General features: G+C 46.4%; 1 protein-coding gene across 1 annotated transcript in view; it reads right to left on the bottom strand.

Moving 5' to 3' along the window:
• IFNAR1 (interferon alpha and beta receptor subunit 1) overlaps positions 1 to 21,836 on the bottom strand; it is a 57,478-nt gene extending 35,642 nt beyond the window's left edge. Inside the window, exons 1-4 of the mRNA XM_032789094.2 lie at positions 21,556 to 21,836; positions 12,807 to 12,930; positions 10,298 to 10,497; positions 8,975 to 9,132 (exon numbers count right to left, since the gene is read on the bottom strand). Coding sequence (XP_032644985.1) covers positions 8,975 to 9,132; positions 10,298 to 10,497; positions 12,807 to 12,930; positions 21,556 to 21,613 — 540 coding nt within the window. The 5' untranslated portion in view covers positions 21,614 to 21,836. The remainder of the gene's footprint in view (positions 1 to 8,974; positions 9,133 to 10,297; positions 10,498 to 12,806; positions 12,931 to 21,555) is intronic.
• Positions 21,837 to 24,155: the final 2,319 nt, after the last annotated feature.

Raw genomic sequence — 24,155 nt, 5'->3', positions numbered from 1 at the left:
AGATGGGTGCACATGCATGTGCGGTGTTACAACTTACACGGCGTAGGTGATGTGCGGGAGGCTGGGGGTGGCTGGCTGACACAAAGATCTTGTGTGGCCGGGCATGTTGCCCTTTCATCCGGGGTCGGGGCTGCATTGGCTGGCCGGGCCTGAGCCTTCAGTGCCTGCTGGTGAGCTTCTGCAAACCCCCAAGGGCCAGGGCTGGGCTGGCGCGGAGGCTGGGTGCCGTGGCGATGGGCTGAGGCCATTCCAGCGTGGGCGCTGGTGTCCAGGGGGGGCATGTGGGGCAGGCTGGCCTGTGCCACGCTTCCCAGGGGCCCATTGGTCCCTCCTCGCAGTGTGATGGGGTGTTCCTCATGGGGCGGAAGAGACCGGGTGCCTCCGGGCTTCCGTGGGGGAGTGCATTGAGCCCCACTCCACAGGGCTTGCTTCCTTGTGCCCAGCGGGGCCCCGCCTGCATGGACCGGCTGGCACACAGACCTTGTTGGAACTCAGGGGTGCCCTGCACTGCAGCTCCCCAACCCGCCCTCTCATTCGAATGGTGGGAAACAGGCGAGTGGTGGTCAGCGCATGGGGGGCTCCTTCTGAGGGGACGGAGAGGGCTTGCTCGACATAGAGCAGAGACCTGCAGAGATAGGGGGGCACGCCCAGTATTCTGCCCCTCGGTCCCCATGGGCTGCAGCACGGCCCCCCAGTCCCTCGCGCACCTTCTCCAGCACCTCCTGCTCCCGCCCCCTGCCGCCCCACCTGGCCTTGGCCCGTGGGATCCCAGCCCCTGGGCTCTGGTGAGCTTGCCACGCAACCCCAGGGCCCAGGTCTCAAGCTGCAGGTGGTTAAATGCGAGGTTTCCCCTCGTCCCGCGCGGGCCAGCTGCGGCTTGCCAAGTGCTCACAGCCCTCGAGAGGACACTGAGCGCAGCTCTGGGGGGATGCGCCTGGGAGCGGCCGCACAGACCATCCCCGCGGGCACCTGAGCTGTCCTGCGGCAGGGTCCCAGACTGCCTGCATCGCGCCAGTGCGATGGGTGGGGAGCCAGGAACCCAGCCATTGCCGCAGCAGACGAGTCCCAAATCCCACCCTGGAGCCACGGTGCAGCGTACACACCCTGCGGCTGAGGCACCACCCAGTCCTGGCGTGGGTGCCCATTGCCATCTCCTGGTGCCTCATCTCCAGGGTCCCAAGCCGTAACCCCCCCGCTCGCACTCGTGAACCCGGCTCCCTCCCGCCCAGGGGCTGGCAGGTCCCGCCGTTGGCACAGGGGCTACTGGAGCAAGCTGTCCACGGGCTCCTCGCAGTTCCTTTTCCCTGGGGATGGAGAGACTCCAAAGTAGGACTGCCACACCAGCACAAGGCGCGCGGTCCCCATCCACTCCCTAGACCTTCAGAGCATACCCTGGCAGAGCCCCATCCTGTGGGAGCGGGCCCCCAAAACTATAGGGGCAGGCCAGGGCAGTGTCGGTGCGAAATGGCCCCCCCGCCCCTATTGGAGTGTTGGCAGAGCCCTTGGCTCCTCTCATGTCTTCTGCCCGTGACATGCCCGTGACATGCAGCGACAGCAAACAATGCCCAGACCACCCCCCAACCACCTCTGTATGCTGGGGCATGCAGCGGTAGGCGGCCAGCGGATTTCCTGTGTGGCAGGATGACCTTGGTTGGATGGGCCTGGAGAGGCAGGGATCACACTAGGCCTCGGACATGCTCAGGGCCGAGCGGAACTAGATGGCGGGAAGTACCCGATAGTAAATGAGGGGGTCCATGAGACCCGCATAGGCAGTGTAGTGAACCAGATAGCGGGAAGGAGCGCGGAGAGCTCAGGCCCAGCGCACATATGGCAGGGCAGCTATGGGTATACGAGCCTACTCCCAGGAGACACGGCTAGCCAGAGACCCAGCCCCTACGCACGGTGAGAGCTATAGCAGGGAGGTGTTACAACCACTAGTGCCAGGCAGCAGTGCTGCGCGCAGACAATGACCGTTCCCTGAGAGACAGCGGAGCACTCCCGTGCTCAGCCCCGGCATGACAATGGGCTGGAGAAGAACCCAGGGGGCAGGGCAGGGATCATATGGCCAGTCGATGCCCGTAACTGACTGCCGGCCACAACCCAGCCAGGGACCCTCCCAAGGCCGCAAGCCTCCTGGAACTGGGTTCAGAGGAGAGCCGCCTGATGCAAACGCCTCCAGTGACGGGGAACTCGCCTCGTTGCCTGGCTCAGCAGGGCGGTCCCTAGCCAAACGCTCTCCTCCCAGGGCAACACTTACAACAGATTGACCACTCCCCGCCAGCAGACACTGACGCCAGAGCCCAGCCGCTGTCGCCCGTACGGCAGGTTTGCCAGCCATGAAACCAGATATCAGAAGCAGTCCACGGCCGGAGCCTGTTGATCACCTCATCTGAGCTGTTGCCAGCAATGGCCACCGCGCATGCCTGGAGTCACTGCGCATCTGCACCACTGCCAGAGCGTTGGAGAAACCGCCCGTCATTCAGGCCATGGGCCCAGGATGGAGAATCCACCCAAGGCCAGTAAGCGTACGTGTGTTGATGTTACTCATCCCTTAAAGAAAAACATGTTACTTACCTTGTAACTTTGTTCTTCGAGATGTGTTGCTCATATATCATTCCAGTAGGGTAGTGCACGCGCGCGTGCACGTTCGTCGGAACTTTTACCCTAGCAACTCAAGCGGGCCGGCAGGTCGCCCGGAGTGGGCCGTATGGCGGATATATACCCCTGCCGGCCCCGCTCCTCAGTTCCTTCTTGCGGTACTCGACAGGGGAGGAGCGGGTGTGGAATGGATATGAGCAACCATCTCGAAGAACAAGAGTTACAAGGTAAGTAACATGTTTTCTTCTCGAGTGCTTGCTCATATCCATTCCAGTAGGTGATTCCCAAGCCTTACCTAGGCGGTGGGTCGGGTGAGAGGTCACAGTGCGCAACACGCAGAACGAAGGCCGCATCATCCCTGGACTGCTGGACCAGGGCATAATGGCTAGTAAACGTGTGCACGGAGGACCAGGTCGCCGCTCTGCAGATTTCCTGGATGGGAACTCGTGCGAGGAACGCTACCGACGATGCCTGGGCTCTCGTAGAGTGTGCAGTTATACGCCCCGAAGGGAGATGCGCGAGGTCGTAACATGTTCTTATGCAGGACGTTACCCACGAGGAGATCCTCTGTGAGGAGACTGGCAGCCCTTTGAGCCGCTCAGCTATTGCGACAAAGAGCTGAGTGGACTTGCGGAACGGCTTAGTTCTATCTATATAAAAGGCGAGCACCCTGCGCACGTCTAGGCAATGTAACTGCTGTTCTCTACGAGATGAATGAGGTTTAGGAAAGAATACGGGAAGGAATATGTCCTGGTTAACGTGGAAGGCTGAGACAATTTTGGGGAGCTAGGGATGTGGAGGTCAGCTATGCTGCGCTCCACAGTTCCAACGACTGACACGGCGGTAAGAAGGAACTGAGGAGTGGGCGGGCCGGTAGGGGTATATATCATCCGCCATGGCGGCGCCACTCTAGGGGGCGACCTGCCGGCCCGCTGGAGTTGCTAGGGTAAAAGTTTTCCGACGAATGTGCACGCACGGCACGTACACCTACTGGAATGGATATGAACAAGCACTCGAAGAAGAACTTTTGTCATTCATATGTGTGAAAATCCCCTCCCCTGCCCCAAAACAACACACGTTTTGCAGACAAAAAGCGCCAGTGTGCACAGCACTTTGTCAGCAGGAGAGCTCTCCTGCTGACAAAGCTACTGCCACTCATTGGGATCCTGCCGGCATACAGCAGCTACACTGTGTGCCTTTTAGTGGCATGGCTATAGCAACACAGTTGTGTCACTGAAAGGTGCGTAGTGTAGACACAGCCGAAGAGTAGAGTAGTGTTATAGCCACGTTGGTCCCAGGAAATCAGAGGCCATATCTACACTAGTGAGCTTACCGAGGTACCAATGCAGCTTTGCCGCTGTATATCATTCATTTAGCCGCTCTATGCTGATGGGAGAGAGCTCTCCCATCAATACAGCACTGTGCACACTACCGCTTATGCCAGCAAAACTTATGTCACTTAGGGTTGTGTTTTTTTGACTCCCCTGAAATACGTTTTGCTGGCATAAGTGGTAGTGTAGACATGGCCAGAGACACAAGGTGGGTGAAGTAATCTCTTTTATTGAACGAACTTCTATTGGTGAGAGAGACCAGCTTTTGAGCTTACATAGAGCTCTTCTTCAGGTCTGGGAAATGTACTCAGTGTCATGGCTAAACACAAGGTGGAACAGATTGTTCAGCATAAGCAGTTAACACACATTTCAAGGGACCATTCAAGGCAAAGTTGCCCGTTAACACCACTCCAGTCATAAGGGGGAAGGCAGCTGGGGGTGTTACTGAATTATAGATTGTTGTAATAAGCCATAAAATCTCTGTTCAGTCCTTGATTTTTAGTGTCTAGCAAAGCTATGAATTTAAGCTCCCTGCGTCATCTTATTTGAGAGAGTTTAGGGATTGTGTGTCTTCACCCACATAGTTGTTATTGGGGCATTTGAATTGGGTTCCAGTGTGGGGTGGTAGCTGACAACTAGAGGTGTGCAGTCAGATAAAGTTTTATATAGAAACCCCTAGTCACTTGCCACCCCATGTTGGAACACATATGGGGTATCAAACAACCACCACCACCCATACTCAATGGGGACCTCTAGCTTGAAATAAATCCTTTTCTCAACCCCCTCTTCTGGCCTTCAAAAAACCCCTCCACCCCATCCTCTCCAAGCTCATCATCAGAAGCAAGCTCCCCACAAACCCGGACACCAACTCAGGTGGTGCCAGACCCTGCCAGAACAGATGCAAAATCTGCAGACATATCTGCACTGCTATGATGATCAACATACCTTTCAAGATCCACGGATCCTAAACATACCTACCACAACATACGGTGTACCTCATCCAGTGCACTAAATACCCCAACAACAACTATGTGGGTGAAACCAGACGATCACTACACTCTTGAATGAACTCTCACAAGAAAGTGATAGAAGACAAAAATACCCCACTGTCTGTGTGTGAACACTTCAAGAAGTGATCACTCTATATCTGAGAATGAGGACTGAAAGGTCAAAGAAAACCTGCACAATACCTTCAAATGATGAGGCTGGGACTTAAATTCATAACTTTGCTAGACACTAAATATTAAGGACTCAGTAGACACTTTATAGCTTATTACAACAATCTATAACCCAATAACAAATCCTCCAAGCTGGCCCCCCACACGCACTTCCTTTCCCCCCATTTCTGGAGGCCTGTTAACAGGCCACATCACCTTGAATAGTCCCTTGAAACATGCGTTAACTACTTATGCTAAACAATTTGTTCCACCTTTCATTTAGCTGTGACACTTTAAGTACCCTTCCCAGATGGGAAGAACTCTGTGCAAGCTTGAAAGCAGGGTTAAGTCTACACTGGTAACACTAAAGCACTGCCGTGGCAGCACTTTAACATGGCGTGCATGGTCGCGGCAGAGAGTCACTTAAAAAACCCACCCCTACAAGATGCGTGTCTCACAGCCCTGGAGCACTGTTTACACTGCTACTTTACAGCGCTGAAACTTGCTGTGCTCAGGGGGTTGTTTTTCACACCCGAGTGAGAAAGTTGCAGCGCTGTAAATTGCCAGTGTAGACAAGCCCTATGTCTCTCTTATTGAATCAACTCCTGTTGATTAAAGTTGAAACTTGATCACCTTCCCTGTCCCTCTAATGCTAAGTACGTTGATCATCACCAACACACCACTGACAGACTAACTGGTCAAGACTGCCCAATCCCCATTTACCATTTCTAGCCAAAGAATAACTAAAGTCAAGAAGAGTCCACTACAAAAAGTCTAGATGACATTTTTGGGCAGGGTCTGAGGAAGATCTGAGTCTTCAACTTTGCAGATATCTCATTCTTAAAATATTGTTCACTGAAGTGTTTTCACACTAAGACTGGCTCTACCTTCTAGTTCAGGGATCGGCAACCTTTGGGCAGCAGGAAGCAGCAGCCAGCACATTCCTTGGCCCATGCTGCTTCCCACAGCCCCCACTTGCCTGGAGCGGTGAACTGCGGCCAGTGGGAGCCGCGATCGGCCAAACCCGTGGATGCGGCAGGTAAATAAACCGGCCCAGCCTGTCAAGGTGCTTACCCTGGCAGACTGCGTGCCAAAGGTTGCCGATCCCTGTTCTAGTTCATTAACTATTTAGAGTAACACAAAATCCACTCTTCTATAGAAATTATAGGCTCCATGCTGAGGACAAGATTTACTGCACTTGTGTCACTAAACTTTTTAGTAAAAGTTCAGCTAACTGGACTGACAGATTTGTCACTCACCTTTTCTTGAATGCAAGAATGTACTGGGAGGGCCTTGGGATTTTTTCCTTTAAAAATGCTCAACCACAGTAGGTCTCCCAAATGGACATACGCATCTTCTCAGTATGTATCTAATCTGACCGGCACTCATTCTAGTACTGTTGTGTGGAGTTGGGAGATAAGTATTGTGTATATTGATTCTAAAGAATACATTAATGATCACTTGCCTCAGACATGCAGGGAAACTGGGCAAAGTTTTCAAATTCCCTTCTTAAGCCTCAGAAAGAGCTCTAAAAGCCTGCTAAGAGCTGTGAGTCCACCACAGTAGCATTAATTTCAGAAAGGGGAACTACACAAAAATGAAGAAGCTAGTTAAACAGAAATTGAAAGATTCAGTTCCCAAAGTAAAATGCCTGCAAGCTGCATGAAAATGTTTTAAAAACGCCATAATAGAGGCTCAAATTAAGTGTGTACCCCAAATTAAAAAACATAGTAAGATGACCAAAAAAGTGCTACCATGGCTAAACAAAGTTAAAGAAGCAGTTAGAGACAAAAAGGCATCTGTGAAAAATTGGAAATTAAATTCTATTGAGAAAAATAGAAAGGCCCATAAATCTCAGCAAATCAAGTGTAAAAGTATAATTAGGCAGGACAAAAAAGAATTTGAAGAGCAATTAGCTAAAGACTGAAAAATTAGCAGTAAAATTTTTTGTATACTAGAAGCAGGAATCCTACTGACAATCAGTGGGGCCACTGGACAATTGAGGTGCTAAAGGAGCATTCAAGGAAGATAAAGTCATTGTGGAGAAGCTAAATGAATTCTTTGCATCTTTACTGTAAACGATGTGAGGCAGATTTCCACACTTGCGCCATTCTTTTTAGGTGACAAATCTGAGGAACTGTCTTAGACTGCAAAAAGAACAGGAGTACTTGTGGCACCTTAGACTAATAAATTTATCTGAGCACAAGCTTTCGTGGGCTATAGCCCACTCCATCGGATACATAGGCTGAAACATATAGGGAGGAGACATATACGCAGAGAGAACATGAAAAAGTGGGAGTTGCCCTACCAATCTTGCTGTCAATCTATTAGAAGTCTTTGAGGGGGGTCAACAAATGGGGATAAGGGTGATCCAGTGGGTATAGTGGTATTTAGATTTTCGGAAAGCCTTTGATAAGGTCCCTCACCAAAGGCTCTTAAGCAAGCAGTCATGGGATAAGAGGAAAGGTTCTCTCGTGTATCAATAACTGGCTAAAAGATAGGAAACAAAGGGCAGGAATAAATGGTCAGTTTACAGAATGGAGAGAAGTAAATAGTGTGGTTCCCCAGCAGTCTGTACTGGGAGGAGTGCTGTTCAACAAATTCATAAATTATCTAGAAAAAGGAGTAAACATTGAGGTGGCTAAATTTGCAGATGATACAAAACTCCTCAAGATAGTTAAATCCAAAGCAGTCTGCAAAGAGTTACAAAGGAAACTCACAAAACTGGGTGACTGGGAAACAAAATGGCAGATGAAGTTCAATGTTGATAAATGCAAAGCAAAGCACATATTGTTTTCCAATTACACATACAAAATTAAGGGATCTAAATTAGCTGTTACCTCTGAACAATTATCTTGGAGTTATCATGGATAGTTCTCTGAAAACAACTGCTCAATGTGCAGCGGCAGTCAAAAAAGCTAACAGAATGATAGGAACCATTAGGAAAAGGATAAAACAGAAAGTATCAATCCCGCTATATAAATCCATGGCAAGTCCACATCTTGAATACTGTGTGCAGATTTGGTCACCTCATCTCAAAAAAGATGTATTAGAATTGGAAAAGGTACAGAGAATGGCAACAAAAATGACTAGGGGTATGGAACAGTTTCCATATGAAGGAGAGGTTAAAAGACTGGGACTTTTCAGCTTGGAAAAGTGACGTCTAAGGGGGAATATGATAGAGGTCTATAAAAATCTTGACTGGTGCGGAGATAGTGTATAACACTTCCTTATTCGCCTCTTCACATAACGGAAGAATTAAGGGTCACCCAATGAAATTAATAGGCAGCACGTATAAAACAAACAAAAAAGGAAATACTTCTTCACACAATGCAGTGTCAACCTATGAAACACGTTGCCAGTGGACGTCATGAAGGCCAAAACTGTAACAGGATTCAAAAAAGAACTATGTAAGTTCATGGAGGATAGGCCGATCAATGGCTATTAGCCAGGACAGGCAGGGATAGAACACCATGATCTGAGTGTTCTAGCCTCTGCTGCCAGAAGTTGGGAATGTGCAACAGGAGATGGATCATTCAACAATTGCCTGTTCTGTTCATTCCCTCTGAAGCGCCTGGCATTGGCCACTGTTGCAAGACCGGATACTGGGCTAGAGTGACTGTTGGTCTGACCAAGTATGGCTGTTATGTTCTTAAGCAACTAAGCATGGACCAGTTTAATGACATTAGCAACCGAACCAAAACTTTGAGCAAGAGATGTAATACAGTCTAGCAAATCAATGCACTTTATTTTTTAACAGTGAATGTATCAAGCTACAGGCAGAAATTAGGATCTCATATGTATAAAATAATAAAAAGTAGAATTTAATTCTAGGAAGTGACTCAACAACTGAAGTAAAACAAAACAATATTTTAATCCCTATCATACCTCTGCATTTGATGAGTTTTCCCAGAACACTGCATTGTAGGTAAAACTTATATCATTTGTCCACATTTTTCTGTTCTGATTTTCTTCTGGAGGGGAAATGTTGATTTTCACCACTCCGTCTATGGATTCTAAATGCACTCCTGGAGGACCAATTTTAGCTGCAAAAATTAAACATTATCATGAAGCACAACAACTGTTGAAAAATCAGAAGTTACATGTTTGAACAAGTAAACTACAAGGAATTGCCTACAGTACTTAGTTTTAAGTTCTTCAGGTAGAATCTAACAGTAATTTAACTGAATAAACTCCAAGTGTTATCTGGGACTGACAATAGTTGAAATAATACTTACTGGCTGTAACAATATCACAGTAACTGCCCGACTCTGAAATGAAGAGTCATAAATTTGTGGAATAAGGTTACAAGAAAGACTTACTTTAAACAAAAAGCTCATTCCCCAAGAACCAACCCAATATTAATGGAAGGATTCAGCTGTATATAGGTTATCATTTGTGGTAAATGAAAGATAGAAGGTAGGACTGCTGGAACGCTAGCTTCTGAAATACATTTGCCAATATCAGCACAGGGGCAATGACACATATGGTACTCAGGGAATTGGCTCGCCCCCAATCTGGACCATCCTGCCTCTTCCCTAATGTTAGGAATGAAATGGGTACAGCATAGAGATGGCCACCATAGAAAACCATGACCTGAAAAAATAAAGGGCCCTACATTACACTTTACCACGGGAGTGCTGCATAGCTCAAAAGTTGGGAAGAATAACTGACATACACTGTGTATAGTGGACTCATCGGTCATAAGTTTTCCATGACAATCACTTAAAGCTGCTTATAACTTTAGATACGTTCTAGCAATGTTAAACTTATAACTTTAAGCATGAAAGTCAGAATAGTCAGAGCTAAGGGTATCAAAATAATCTTAACTTACATGGTCCAAGCAATTTAAAAGGCTATTCACTGCATATTTCATACAGTGCTATAATTTAGTAAAGGTTGGGAAATTAGCAATTATGGGTGTGATTTTCAAAGGCACAAATGGGATTTAGCCATCCTTATGGAAGGGGTTTGTACTGCTTTAGTCAAGTTATTTAAAACAGCACAACTTGTGTTTGGACAAGATCTCAGGAAAGTTAGTATATAAATACTACTATTAAAAGCATAAAAAGGAAGTTGATTTATAAAACAGCAGAGCTGATAATAATAATAGGGAATACAAATATCTACACTGTATTTTATATTGTGCCGTAACACCGTTAAGATGAAAAATTAACCTGTTTAATAACAAAGTACATATGTTGTACATACCTATTGAATATGGTACGAATGATAAAGTAGTAGACCACAGAGATTTTTCTTCCCCTTTTTCAGCTCTTATACGCACATTATAGGAATCTAAATAAGCTGTCATTGCTGAGGAGAAGTCACATTCTAGGACAGTGACATTCTGACAGCCAGATATCTCTTTCCAATCTGTTTCTTCTTCTTCTTCCTCATAATTCTCAAATCTTTTTCAAGTAAAAAAAATAAAATTAGGTTTCCATTGGTGATAAAAGAAAATGTAAACATTTATTTTGTATTTTGATCAGCACTACCTGGTGGTCAAAAAGATATTCAACTGGTCTCAGAATTCTAGAATACCGAATTTATTTGTTAGTCTCTAAGGTGCCACCAGGACTCCTAGTTGTTTTTGCTGATACAGACTAACATGGCTACCACTCTGAAACCTGTCTAATTTAGGTTACTTTATGAATGCTAGTCTGGGTTAATTATTGAATAAGGAATCCCCAAGACATGCTGGCAATTTGCTTTTCTAGTCCAACACTTAAACACAACAGCTCATTTTAATTAATCCCACCTTTTCGGGGGGGGGTGTGTGTGTGTGTGTGTGTGTGTGTGTGTGTGTGTGTGTGTGTGTGTGTGTGTGTGTGTGTGTGTGTGTGTTTTCTAGGGGGTTCAGGAACTGGGATTCTCTGCATTTTACCCCTCAGCAAGTGAGAGTTTTGCTGGAGCTTAAACTGTGTGTCAGCTCCCTGCCACATCAGTCTATCAGCTTCACCAGCATACACCTTGAGACTCTGCTAGTCTTAACCTTGCCTTGCCGGTAACAGTGGCTTATGGTTCTGGATACCCCCAAAAAAGTGTTGCAACAAACAGGCATAGTCTACTGAGGACTACTGCATGAGCCAGAGTCACAACAGTTGATGATGTTGACTAAGCACTGTGTAATGAAATTCCCAGAACTAACTCAATTCTGCGTATCGACAAATCTCGGGGGCAGTCCTGTGGCACCAGTTAGCAGTGCATGACAGTGAGAGCGCATGGTGTGCTGGGGTGTTCTTGTCCATACTAGTGGCATGACCAAAACACAATCAACACAGCTGCACAAATACAGGATATATACATTTAAATAAACTGTGTGTGCATCTGGTACTGAATTTTTAAGATTAGTCTGTCTACTGTTCAATTTGATATACTCAGGGATAGCTTTACTTTAGATAAATCTGTGTTATGTCTCCAGGCTCTCACATTGAGCACAGGATTGTGTTTTCCCTTTGCGCTGCATTTTAGAAGTTTCTTCGTGATGTTTTCTTACAAAGAAAGTTACAGCATTTCTATACAAAGACTAGAGTATCAGAGGGGTAGCTGTGTTAGTCTGTATCCACAAAAACAACGAGGAGTCCGTTGGCACCCTAAAGACTAACAGATTTATTTGGCCATCGGCTTTTGTGCATAAAAAACTTAGGTCCAAGTAAATCTGTTAGTCTTTAAGGTGACAGTGGACTCCTCATTGTTTTTATACAAAGACTGCTCATTTAAATGCACAGCAGTGAGGAAAATTAATCCTATACTGGTACTAGCAAGACCACCAGTGCAGCTCTTCCTAGTTTTGATAATTCCCCTAAAGATGTTCCCTCTGCACACATCCGATCCGATCTAATCCAATCATCTGAAAGAAACAAATTCCAATTTTGTAAGATTCAGATATGCCTCTAATCCATTTGGACGATTGGGCAAGTAGATATTTTGGCATTCATGTTGATTTAAGAATTCATTCTGGGCCTGATCCAGCATCCACTGATAAAAAATATAGAAGAGCAAAATTTTCATTTGTAACAGTGATTCTTTAGGACAAATCCCACACTGATAGAAATCTAAATAAAGATATGGCATACATGTATTTTGGCATCTACACTACCACATGTCAGCAAAACTTACGTTGCTCAGAGATGTGAAAAACATAAGAGGTAGTGTGCACAGCGCTATGTCGGTGGGAGAGTTTCAGAATTATCCCCTAATCTAGCTGGAACTAGGTTTTAATCAGTAGACTGGACTGCAACTTTTAACCAATCTAAAGCCCACTGTGTCTAAGGGACAACCCTTGATATGCCCCTAAAATACTTGTAGATTCCCAGATTTAGCAGTTCACACTTTGGTACAGCCTGGGTGTAAGGATGCACTGCTAGCAGGCCAGGACTCCCAAAGCTCTGTGAATTAAAGAAGATTAGTACCACTTCAAACACTAACATCAATGTTTTGAAACTCTTGTAACCAAAAACAGTTACAATGTTAAAAATGTGGCTACATGTTTAAACTAGACACAGTGATGAAAAGAAGTGCACAAACCACTATAAAAGCATCACTTTTCTTGGATCACCAGTGTGCTCTTCTGCTTATTTTTAACAATTTTTATATCAATAAACAAAACAAACAAACAAACCGCAGTGGTGGGTTTTTGTTTTGTTTTTTCCTCTTCTTACCTTCTGTAGAAATGGATGTCAAATAATTTTGGCTCACAGTAAAATAGTAAGCTTACCGTTGGTACTGAGCTGAAAATGTCACATTGAAGTCATTCTCACTACCCCAGCTCCATCTTAGAGTGAAATTTGTGTTTACAACATTGACTTGAACATTCTGAGGGCTCATCAGATTCATTTGGCCTACAAAAATGTTGAGGCAGGGAGGGGGGAGACAGGAAGAGGTTGGGAAAAATGTTATTGTACACAAAGTTTAAGGATGTATGACATCCGTTCCACAACAGAAATCTTTACATGTTAAAAATGAAAATAGCATACCAAGTTTAGTATAGTTAAAAAGTACTCAAGCCTATTGAAATAGCAAGATAATTCACGGCTTCTTAGCCTGTTACAGAGGAAAAATCTCTATTAATTGAGATTCATTTTTTTCCTCTTTTTATACAGAGTTTCAAGACTTAGTGCATGGAAGAATTCACTGGTTCTGAATGCACGTCAGCCAAAGCATTTAAAAAGCAAGTGCAGTGCCAGCTTTCAACACTTGGATCTCTGGGCAGCAGCTCTACTAGATGTGCCTCTGCTGCCTTCTACCATTCCACAGCTGTAAAATGGACCCAGAAGATCTATGACTTTTCTCCCTGCTACAATATACTTTGAGATGCAATCACCACAAAGACTTCTCCACATAGTATGACCCTGGGATTTCTTTGCAGTAATGCAACATTTCCTCTTGAGCAAGAGTAGTGCAGGTTAGTCTCCTCCATAAAAAACTTGGAGGGTAAAGGGTAAAAATGCATCAAGACACAAACAAGAATGAGCAGAGACTGAAGATAGACCAATATGCTGCATCTTTTTATTTCAGGAGGTTGGAGATGGTGAGGAAATGGGAATCAGTCTTTAACCGATTTTTTGTTATTTTGAAGACAGGAAAATAGTGGCAGGCAAAGGGAAGACACAGTTATTGTGTATGCGCAAGAGTGGAGATAAGCAAAATGAAATGTGCAGGCTTTCTATTTTATTTGTTTTATACCTAACACATGGTAACCCTTCAGACAGCAACTGTCCCACTTTTTAATAAAATATTCCTTTAAGAAATGGAAGGAAAGACTGTTACCTAATTCTATAGTGCAATGCAGGGATCGGCAACCTTTGGTACGCAGCCTGCCAGGGTAAGCCCCCTGGCTGGCTGGCTGGGCCGGTTTGTTTATCTGCCGCATCCTCAGGTTCGGCCAATCGCAGCTCCCACTGGCCGCGGTTTGCCACTCCAGGCCAATGGGGCCTGCGGGAAGCGGCTGCCAGCATATCCCTCGGCCCGCGCCTCTTCCCACAGCCCCCATTGGCCTGGAGCAGCGAACTGCAGCCAGTGGGATCCACGATCAACCAAACCTGCAGACTCAGGAGGTAAACAAAACGGCCCGGCCCACCAGGGGGTTTACCCTGGCGTGCTGCGTGCCAAAGGTTGCCGATCTCTGGTGCAGAGCATGCATGGCACAAGAACATACCACCCAGCCACTACACAGGAAGTAGAGGATTTCCAGAAAGCTGCCTCCATTTTCAGATGTCAGAAAAAAGAAGTTGCATAGTTGATGAGATAAAAATCTAATCTGTTTTCAGATCAAAACTTAAGTATTTCTACTCTGATGGTGAGTGTGTAAAAATGGCTCCTTCTTCCTCAGATCTGTACTCTGTATGTATGCAAGATCATATGAGCACAAGTCTGTGAAAAAGATCAAATTTTTTTACTACTGTCTGCTCTAAAAAAGTAACATAACAGAGAATGAAAGATTATTTTCTTACTCATGTAACATTACAGTGATTAAATAAATTCCATTTGCAAGACCACTTTTGCAACATCATTGTCTTTGAATTATGCAACCCTCAGTGAAAGGAATAGGGTAGCAGAGGTTTAACTATGGGCATTAATTGAAGACAATGGGGTCACAGGTGTAACAGAGGGCAGCAGTTGAACTGAATATTTGTTACTGGTAATGTGAGCCAAAGAGAACGTAGTCTTGACTTTTGGCTTGGCTTCCAAGCTTAGACTGCAGGGGTTGACAGGAAGGGCAGGGAATGGGTAGGGGGAGATACAAACTGAGCAATTCTGAGCTGGAATTCACTGAAGCAGTAAATCAGGAATCTCAAAAAAATTCTCAGACACTTTTCAGACTAGAAATACACTTTAAGTTTCTAATGGGATATCAGAAATAAAGCTTAGTTTAATATACAAATATTGATTGTATCCCTTTTACTTTGTTATAACAATTTTTAAAATCTATTTTAGAAAACATGCTTGTCCAATGTAACAGTCATAAGTTCAACCAAGTATCCCACAAGAAAAATCTGCCAAATTCTTTTTTTTTTTTTTTTTTTTTTTGAAGGGAGAGGGTGCTAAAGGTGTCAAGTGCTATCAGCAGAAAAGTGTTAGCTCCTGGGGCCATAATTCATGAGATCACAGGAACTGGAGAGAAAGAAGTTCAGTGAACCTTCATGGCCTGTATCACTGGTTCTCAAAATTTTGTACTGGTGATCCCTTTCACACAGCAAGCCTCTGAGAGCGACCCCCCTTTTAGATTAAAAACACTTTTTTATATATTTAACACCATTATAAATGCTGGAGGCAAAGCAGGGTTTGGGGTGGGCAGTTGTGAGCTGTCAGCCTCCATGTAATAACCTCGTGACCCCAAGTCTGAGAATCCCTGGACTATATCTAAGAAATTCTGCAACACATTCGAACTCACCACTCTTTTCAGTTACAAAATAAGCTTCTTAGCATACTGTAGATGGTTATGATGATCAGGAAGGAAAGAAAGGAGGAAATAACGTTCTTACTAATCAAACATCTGTCTAGCAGAGCAGCTCCACCCACAAACATATGCTCTTACTTTAGCTAGACACCATGTTATGGCAAAGACTAGTAACAGTGGAAGAGGAAAAACGGTAGCTAAAGAGTGACTGATATTTCCAGGGCCAGAGAGCAGAGTTGTAAAAAGGGAGGGCTATTTGTGATTTGGGTGAAAAGAACAACATGAAATTTAGCATATTGTTTTCTTCAACAAAAGCATTCACGTTCTAACACTATAAAAGGTTTTACTTTTTAAAAAAATAAAAGCATTGTCTATTTTAACACAAGCACATTAAAGCGGCTCATGTGACCTTTAAAGGGACATTGTCAACTTTAATGTTTTTAAATGATTATTTTAAAAAAATCCAGTTTCTCATAGAGCACTCTTTAAAGAGCGTGTCCTGATTTTACTTTTCAAAATTATTCTCCTCTTAACATTTACAATGTTTTTTTTCAGCTAAGGTGAAAATGACCAAACCCCCAAATTATGTAAACACTGATACACATTTAGCCTCATACACATGAGCAGTTCCACTGAATTCACAACTAACTCAACTGGATACTCATGGTGTGAAGTTAAGCATAATGTGAATGTTTGCAGGACTGGGAGCTAGCTGGCTATCCAAGGGAATCAGTAAAACTAACTATACACAGTGCTGTCAAATGCAAAACTAAATAGAAAAAATGTTTCATTGACTTTTTACTTACAAGTTACCCCCTAAAATTACTATAACGGTAGGTGGTACAAAACTCCAGAGAGAAGTGTGATTTTAAAGTTGGCCATGTCCTTTTGACTTCAAAGTAAGTGCCACTTATCTCACTCCATTTGTACATATGTACACATAAAAAGTCCCAAAATCCAAGGCCACCCAGAGAATTCAGGGGGCCTGGGCTTTTCCGCAGCAGAGGGCCCCCACTGCAGAATTGCCAAAGACCCAGCACTTCGGCGGCGGATCCTGGAGCAGAAGGACCCCCCCACCCCCGCCAAATTGCCACCGAAGACCCAGACCAGAAGAAGCTTCAGGGGCACAGGCCCTGCCCTGGGCCCCCCGGAGCAAGTGAAGAACCCTGCTCCAGAGCCCCCGAAAAACTCTCGTGGGGGCCCCCACGGGGCCTGGGGCAAATTGCCCCACTTGCCCCCCCCCCCCGGGGCAGCCCTGCCCAAACCATGTGCCCTTAAGTTCACTTCAGAGAAATCCTCAAAGTACTTCCATAACAAACATTTATTTGAGGGTTCCCTTTTGTTCTCCCACACACAAATAGCTTTTCACTGGAAAATATTACAGTTAGACATTTAAGACATCATGGAAAAGAAACTTCAAACAACCACAAGAAACGATTTTCAAATCTAAAGTTATCTTGTGTTTGTATTCAGTCTCAGCCCGTTTTAAAGGTTATTTCATCTATTCATATGACGACTAAAGAGTTTATCTTTGTAAAAGATGACACACACAAGATTGAGTGTGTCACCAAACGTAAGTGTAGCAGTAATCTCTAAGGGATGTCACTGGTGGCCAGCTTCCCAGATAGGCAGACCACCCTTGCACATCCCCTTTCCATATGCCTCTTTCCCCTCTTAACACCCAATGAAACACACATCCTTTCCCATAAACTCCAACTCTTTCAGTAAAGACCTGAGAATTCCCATTTCTTTTCTCCACTGCAACAGAGATACACTCACAAATGTCAACCACAGTTGTACACTAAAATAAATGTAAGAAAAAATAATAGTATTTTGTGTGATCAAGCCATTTTTTGTTTTTTATTTCAAACTGAGTTGTATCTGTCTTTATTAATATCACTTTTTACATTAATATTGTGAACAAGTGGAAGAACATGAAAGTGCTCAGTGTCCCTATATGAACACTAGCTGAGAGTTATTTTACAATAAGAAGGCTCTCCACACCAGAGCCAATAAAGTATACAGACAGGAGTGCCAAATCATTAAAGGGGTGGGGGGAGGGAGCAGGGGGAAAGCTGTTAGTCTCAGTCCTAATTCAAACAGATTGATAAGTCACATGATGATTATCACTCTGCATTACATAACCATCCATGGTTGCATGGATTTTTTTTAAATCGCTTCATCTGCTCAATCTATATTCAAATATTCCCTTGTGATAAAATAATATAGCCAGCCCTATGTTAAAGTGTACTAGGAAACCTTTAATGAGCTCCAGCAGGGTCTACACGGACCAAGATGCTGGTGTGCAATATGTTAGTGTGGTTCAGAAACTGCACACTATAGTGTGCATTACCCTGCCATGCACACAAGCCTTTGCCTGAACACAATTCAAAAGCCCTCTTAGAGCACATCTACCCCAGGAAAAATGGAGTTGTTTTTACAAGGTGATACCTAGCACATGATAGCTGACACGTCATAAAACATGAGTGCAGACCAAGCAATCTGTAACTTTACCTTGATGTAGCTGGCTAAAGTGAACAGGGGGATGGAGGAGTCAAGGATGTCTCCAATGGGGCTTGTGTTACTGGTTTACAGTGGACAGAGAGAATCATAGGGATTGTCTACACGAGGACACTCAAGAAAACTCAATCTGAATTCAAATGTGAATTTGAAGTGCATAAGTTAAACCACATTAAACCCCAGTGTGGTTGCCCTCAACGAGAAATGAAGTGGCCTTAATTCAGTTTATGCACTGGTACTGTCTCTGTAATATCCTGACACCAACATGTCTACAAGATGGGTGAGGTAATATCTTTTACTGGATCAACTTCTGTTGATGAGAGACACAAGCTTTTGAGCTTACACAGAACTCTTCTTCCGGTCTGGGAAAGGTACTACACTGCCAAGATGTCCACAAAACTTTTGTCTTTCACGGCTGCTTAAAAAAAGCTCCTCCCAAAAGATAAAAGTTTCGCCGCAGCAAGTGGCAGTGTGAACGCAGCTTTGTCAGCAGGAGAGCTCTCCTGCCGACAAACTGAATGCCACTTGCAGGGGTGAAGTATTTTGACAGCAAAGGTGATGACAAAGTGCCAAAAAAGGGTGTTTATACAAGCCAGATTTTAGTGACAAGGCTGTGTTGACACAGCCCTGTCGCTAAAAGCTGCATGGTGTAGACAAGCCCTCAGAGTGGCACAGCAAAATACAAGAGGAAACAGATTGTTCAGCGTAGGTAGTCACCACACATCTCAAGGGATCATTCACCGTGAAGAGAGCTGTTAACAGGCCACCAGTCCTAAGGCGAAAAAGGAACTAAGTTGTCACCTATCATCCCACAATGGAACCTATACGGGGTATCAAACAATTACAATTCATACTTCAATCTTTCCTGAACCTCCTCTTCTGAGGTTCAAACATCCTCTCCCCACCAACACACACACATACCTCATCAGAAGCAAGTTCTCAGCAGACCAGGACACACCAACTCAAAGCAGCATCAGTCCCTGCCAGAACAACAGATGCAAAACCTGCAGACATCTCTCTACTGGCACAATGACCAACAACCTCGACCACGCTCCTTTCAAGATCCATGGGTCCCACACATGCCTATCACATGTGATGTACCTCATCCAGTGCACTAAATACCCAAACAACAACTATGTGGGTGAAACCAGACAATCACTACACTCTCGAATGAACTCACACAGACAATAAGACAAAAATACCACATTACCCTGTGGGTGCACACTTTTCATAAAGTGATCAATCCATATCTGACCTCTCCGTCCTCATTCTCAAAGGAAACCTACACAACACCTTCAAAAGACAAGCCTGGGACCTTAAATTTACTACTTCGCTAAAGATTAAAAATCTTCGACTGTATAGGACCACTGGATTTATGGCTTATTACAACAATCAGTAACCTGCTAACCTTCCCACTCCAGCATCTTTCCTCCCTTCCTTCCCCACCATGACTGCTCCATCTTGTAATTAAGTGTGACACTGAGTACCTGTCCCAGATCAGAAGAGCTTTGTGTAAGCTTGAAAGCTTGTAGATCTCACCAAAATTAATTGGTCCAATAAAACATATTACCTCACCCACCTTGTGTCACAGAGCCTAGCCTACACAACAGGAATAGGTCAACATAAACTGCTTTGTGTTGACCTAGCTGTGAAAGTTGTTTTCACTTAAATTTGGCTCCTGCCAACGCAAGTGCCTCTTTACACCAATATAGTAACACCACCTTCCTGAGCAGTGTGGCGTCACGGCTGAAGTAATCAGAGCCGACACTTAACTCTTGATAATGGGCTAGGGATAATTTAAAGGTTGGTGGGGGCACATGTCTGCCTCACGCCTCGCCTCTGGGCCCTTTCCCACTCCTCCTGTGCCTCCCACAACCACTCCAAGCTGCCACCAACTTGTCTCCACTCCCATCACAGCTCCTTCCTCACTTCTCCCATTGCCTCCCTGCTGTGGTCAGAGGCTCCAACCACCTACTGCCAAGCATCAGTAACTGCAGTTGTGGGTGAGGAAGGGATGGGATACAGTGGGCTTCCCTGCGCTCCCTCTGGCGGAGCTTTGATGCCCGCCCAGCAGGGGCGGCTCTAGGCATTTTGCCACCCCAAGTATGGCAGGCAGGCTGCCTTTGGCGGCTTGCCTGTGGAGGGTCTGCTGGTCCCGCGGCTTCAGCGGACCTCCCGCAGGCTGGACGCCGAAGGCAGCCTGCCTGCCGTTCTCGCGATGCCGGCAGAGCGCCCCCCGCGGCTTGTTGCCCCCAAGCACATGCTTAGCGTGCTGGGGCCTGGAGCCGCCCCTACTGCCCAGACTCTCCTCCCTGCCCCACGCACCTCCTAGCAGAGCTCAGCAGGAGCACTAGGTGCCGGTGCCTCTCCTAAGCACGTCACTTCACTTCAGCCACACTCAGCCCAATGCCTAGCCTGACAAAAATCTGGGGGTTGTTTGAGCCGCCTCCCCCAACAAGTCACCTCGGGATGTAATTAGGGTCAAGGCAGTGTTACCGAAATGTTGGGTTTGCCTAGCTGAGAGCCAATAACAGCCAGACAGGGATAAGGAAAGGTTGCTTTATTTTGCAGAAGAACAGAGAGTTTTGTACCTTGGTACAAAAGACTCTACTTCATACAAAAACCAAGAATTTTTTATACACACTCACACACAGGCTTTGGTTGTGTTAACATTTGATTGGTGGTTAGCAAACCCTGCACTTTTGCAATTTGCTTAGCAAAAACTGGCTTAGGATCAACTTTAACTGCCTTAAGACTGATAAGGGAAGACAGTTTAAAAGTTTAGGCTACTGTGTTTGTGAGGTGTTTAATTTTTTTTTAATGGTTGCCAGCTATTATAAGGCTACTGGCTGTTAGGGGCTCGCTGCTGACTGTCACAGCAGCATCAGTGTAGACACAGGACTGCTCACCTTTACAGTTATAGGCTTTCATGAGCTACCCCGCAGTGCCCTCAAGCTGACAATACAATCAACAACCCGGTGAAGCCCCTCACTGCCCACACAGAGTGCCAAGGCTGCGTGTGCGCGCACACACACACACACACACACACGATTTAATAACTGCGTGGGCTGTACACCAACAGAAGCGAGGTGGTCAATCCTGTAGTGTAGACACAGCCTGATTCGGTTTAGTTTAATTCACTCCCCAGTGAACGGCACGGACCCACATTATGGCCCTTGTCATGCTAAATAAAAGGCACTGCAGGGCAGTTTAACTAACCCACTTTAACAGCCCGTTCGGCCCATCGCTCCTGGCGCGCGCGAGCCCCGCCGCCGGGCCGGCTGACAGCGGCACAAGCGAGGCCGGGGGCAGGGCCGCCCTGTCTCTCCGTTTCTGTCTGGGCTGCTCTCGCCGGCGGCCCGGGCGCGGAGCGGCAGACCCAGCCCGGCCAGGCAGAGCCACCGGCGCCGAGGGCTGGACTCGGGGGAGCTCTGAGGCCACAGCCTGGACACGCGGCTACACCCCCTCCCCCCGGCAGGCACAGATCGGCCGGGCAGGGGCGCCGCAGACCCCACAACCTGCCCCCCGGAGAAGCCACCGCGCTCACCTGCAGCGCGGGGCGCCAGCAGCAGCGGGAGCAGCAGCAGCAGTTCCGGCGGCGCCATTCTCCCGCGGGCGCTCCAGCGACCGGGCTTGCGCTGCCGCCGGCTGCGCGCCTCACCCACCCCCCGCCAGCTCGCGGGATAAGGGACAGCAACGGAAACCACCCCGGGCGCCAGCCGCTGCTTCGCGCCGCCGCTCGAACGCCGCGGTCTCGCGCTGCGCAGACACCTCCGGACTTCAGCGAAACAGCGACTCTTCCCAGACACCCGGGCAGCGGTAGCGCGAAAGCCGACGGGGGTGGTGTGGGGAGTGACGTCACAGCCCTCGTCAGCAGCCGCGGTCGCGCGCCCCAGCCAGCAGTTGTGTTTATGTGTCTGGTTCCTGCCCACGGACAGAGTGAAAACAGGCCTGGCAGGGCTCATTTCTAGGTCTGTGCAGTTTCCAGCAGACTGCCCCCACTTCAGCCTGGTCAGGGCCTCGGAGGGCAGCTGCAGTGCAAATAACATGGGGCAGATTGGCCCAACCGCGGGAACTAGATGTTTTATTGCAAACCCGTCACAGTAATTAATATGTAAGAGTATAATTTCTCAGGGGAAGAGGAAGAAGCTGGCCCGCATTTCCTTGCACCAATCGTTATTTCTGTTGCTAGTGCCTTGGGGCCCCAGTTGATGTTCATGGCCCTACTGTGAGTCACAGTCTGTGACAAACTCCAAACAAAAATCAGAGGGGTAGCAGTGCTAGTCTGGATTTGTAAAAGCAGCAAAGAGTCCTGTGGCACCTTATAGCTAACAGATGTATTGGAGCATGAGTTTTTGTGGACGAAGACCCATCGGAAGAAGTGGGTATTCATGCACGAAAGCTCATGCTCCACTACATCTGTTAGTCTATAAGGTGCCACAGGGCTCTTTGCTGCTTTTTCAGAACAAAAAGATGCACTCTCCCTGTCCTGAAGACCATAATGCGTCTTTTAACTGTGGGTATTTTACTCAATTGGATTGTGTTTTCTTTAAGAAAAGGTTTAAAATGCACTTGATTTATTTTTAAAATTATATTTAATTTTTTTTACAGAGAATGAGGATGCTGTATTGTGTGGAGAAATGCCTCCCTTGTTCACTATCTTCATTAATGATCTGGATGATGGGATGGATTGCACCCTCAGCAAGTAGGCAGATGACACTAAGTTGGGGGGTGAGGTAGATACACTGAAGGGTGACCTAGAGAAATTGGAGGATTGGGCCATAAGAAATCTGATGAGGTTCAACAAGGACAAGTGCAGAGTCCTGCACTTAGGATGGAAGAATCCCGTGGACTGCTACAGGCTGGGAACCAATGAGCTAAGTGGCAGTTCTGCAGAAAAGGACCTGGGGATTACAGTGGATGGGAAGCTGGATATAAGTCAGCTGTGTGTCCTTGTTGCCAAGATGATTAACGGCATATTTGGCTGCATTAGTAGGAGCATTGCCACCAGATTGAGGGAAGTGATTATACCACTCTGTTTGGCACTGGTGAGGTCACATCTGGAGTATTGCATCCAGTTTTGGGCCTCCCACTGCAGAATGGATGTAGACAAATTGGAGAGAGTCCAGTGGAGGGAAATGAAAATTATTAGGGGGCTGGGGCACTTGATTTATGAGGAGAGGCTAGGAGAACTGGGCTTATTTAGTCTGCAGAAGAGTGAGGGGTGATTTAATAGCAGCCTTCAACTACCTGAAGGGGGGTGGGGTTCCAAAGAGGATGGAGCTTGGCTGTTCTCAGTGTGGCAGATGACAGAACAAGGAGCAATGGTCCCAAGTTGCAGTGGGGGAGGTCTAGGTTGGATATTAGGAAAAACTATTTCACTAGGAGTGTAGTGAAGCACTGGAATGAGTTTCCAAGGGAGGTGGTGGAATCTCCCTCCTTAGAGGTTTTAAAGGTGACTGGGATGATTTAGTTGGGGTTGGTCCTGCTTTGAGCAGGGGGTTGGACTAGATGACCTCCTGAGGTCTCTTCCAACCCTAATCTTCTCTGATTCTATTCGATGATTGGGTATGTCAAGTTTTATTTGTAAAGATCTTAGAGATCAGGTACTTACATAAAAGGCAGCACTACAGAATTGAGGATTAACATACAAACCCCCAACTAAATCAGATGTTTAATTTGAGATTTAGCTACAGCCGGGGTCCCATCCTGCCAGCACTATGCAGGGAGAGCTCCTGTAAACCTCTATGGAGTTTTTTATACCTGAGGATCAGGCTGTACTTGGAACTTTCAATGCATGTCTACACATACAGCGTTGCAAAGTGTCTGGTGAAGACATTGTGTGTCCTGTCAGCCTAATAAAACCACCTCCATTAGGGTTGCTAACTTTCTAATCCCTGAAAACTGAATACCGCCTCTTCCTCCACCTGTAACCCCCCTCCCCCATCCCTTGCTTTCCACCCCTACCCCTGTCACTGTACCTGGGCTGGGAGGAGCTGATGTGGAGCCTGCTCGCCTGCCCAATCAGAGCACAGCAGGGCATGGCCGGGGTCAGTCCTTGGAGCAAGGGGCAGGGGTGGGGAAATCAGGGCACAGCAGAGCAGGCCGGAGGGTCAGTCCTTGGAGCGAGGGGCTGTGGTGAGGAAA

Source organism: Chelonoidis abingdonii, chromosome 1, assembly GCF_003597395.2.
Source record: "Chelonoidis abingdonii isolate Lonesome George chromosome 1, CheloAbing_2.0, whole genome shotgun sequence".
Taxonomy (NCBI): domain Eukaryota; kingdom Metazoa; phylum Chordata; order Testudines; family Testudinidae; genus Chelonoidis; species Chelonoidis abingdonii.
This window is presented reverse-complemented; position numbering and strand designations above follow the sequence as displayed.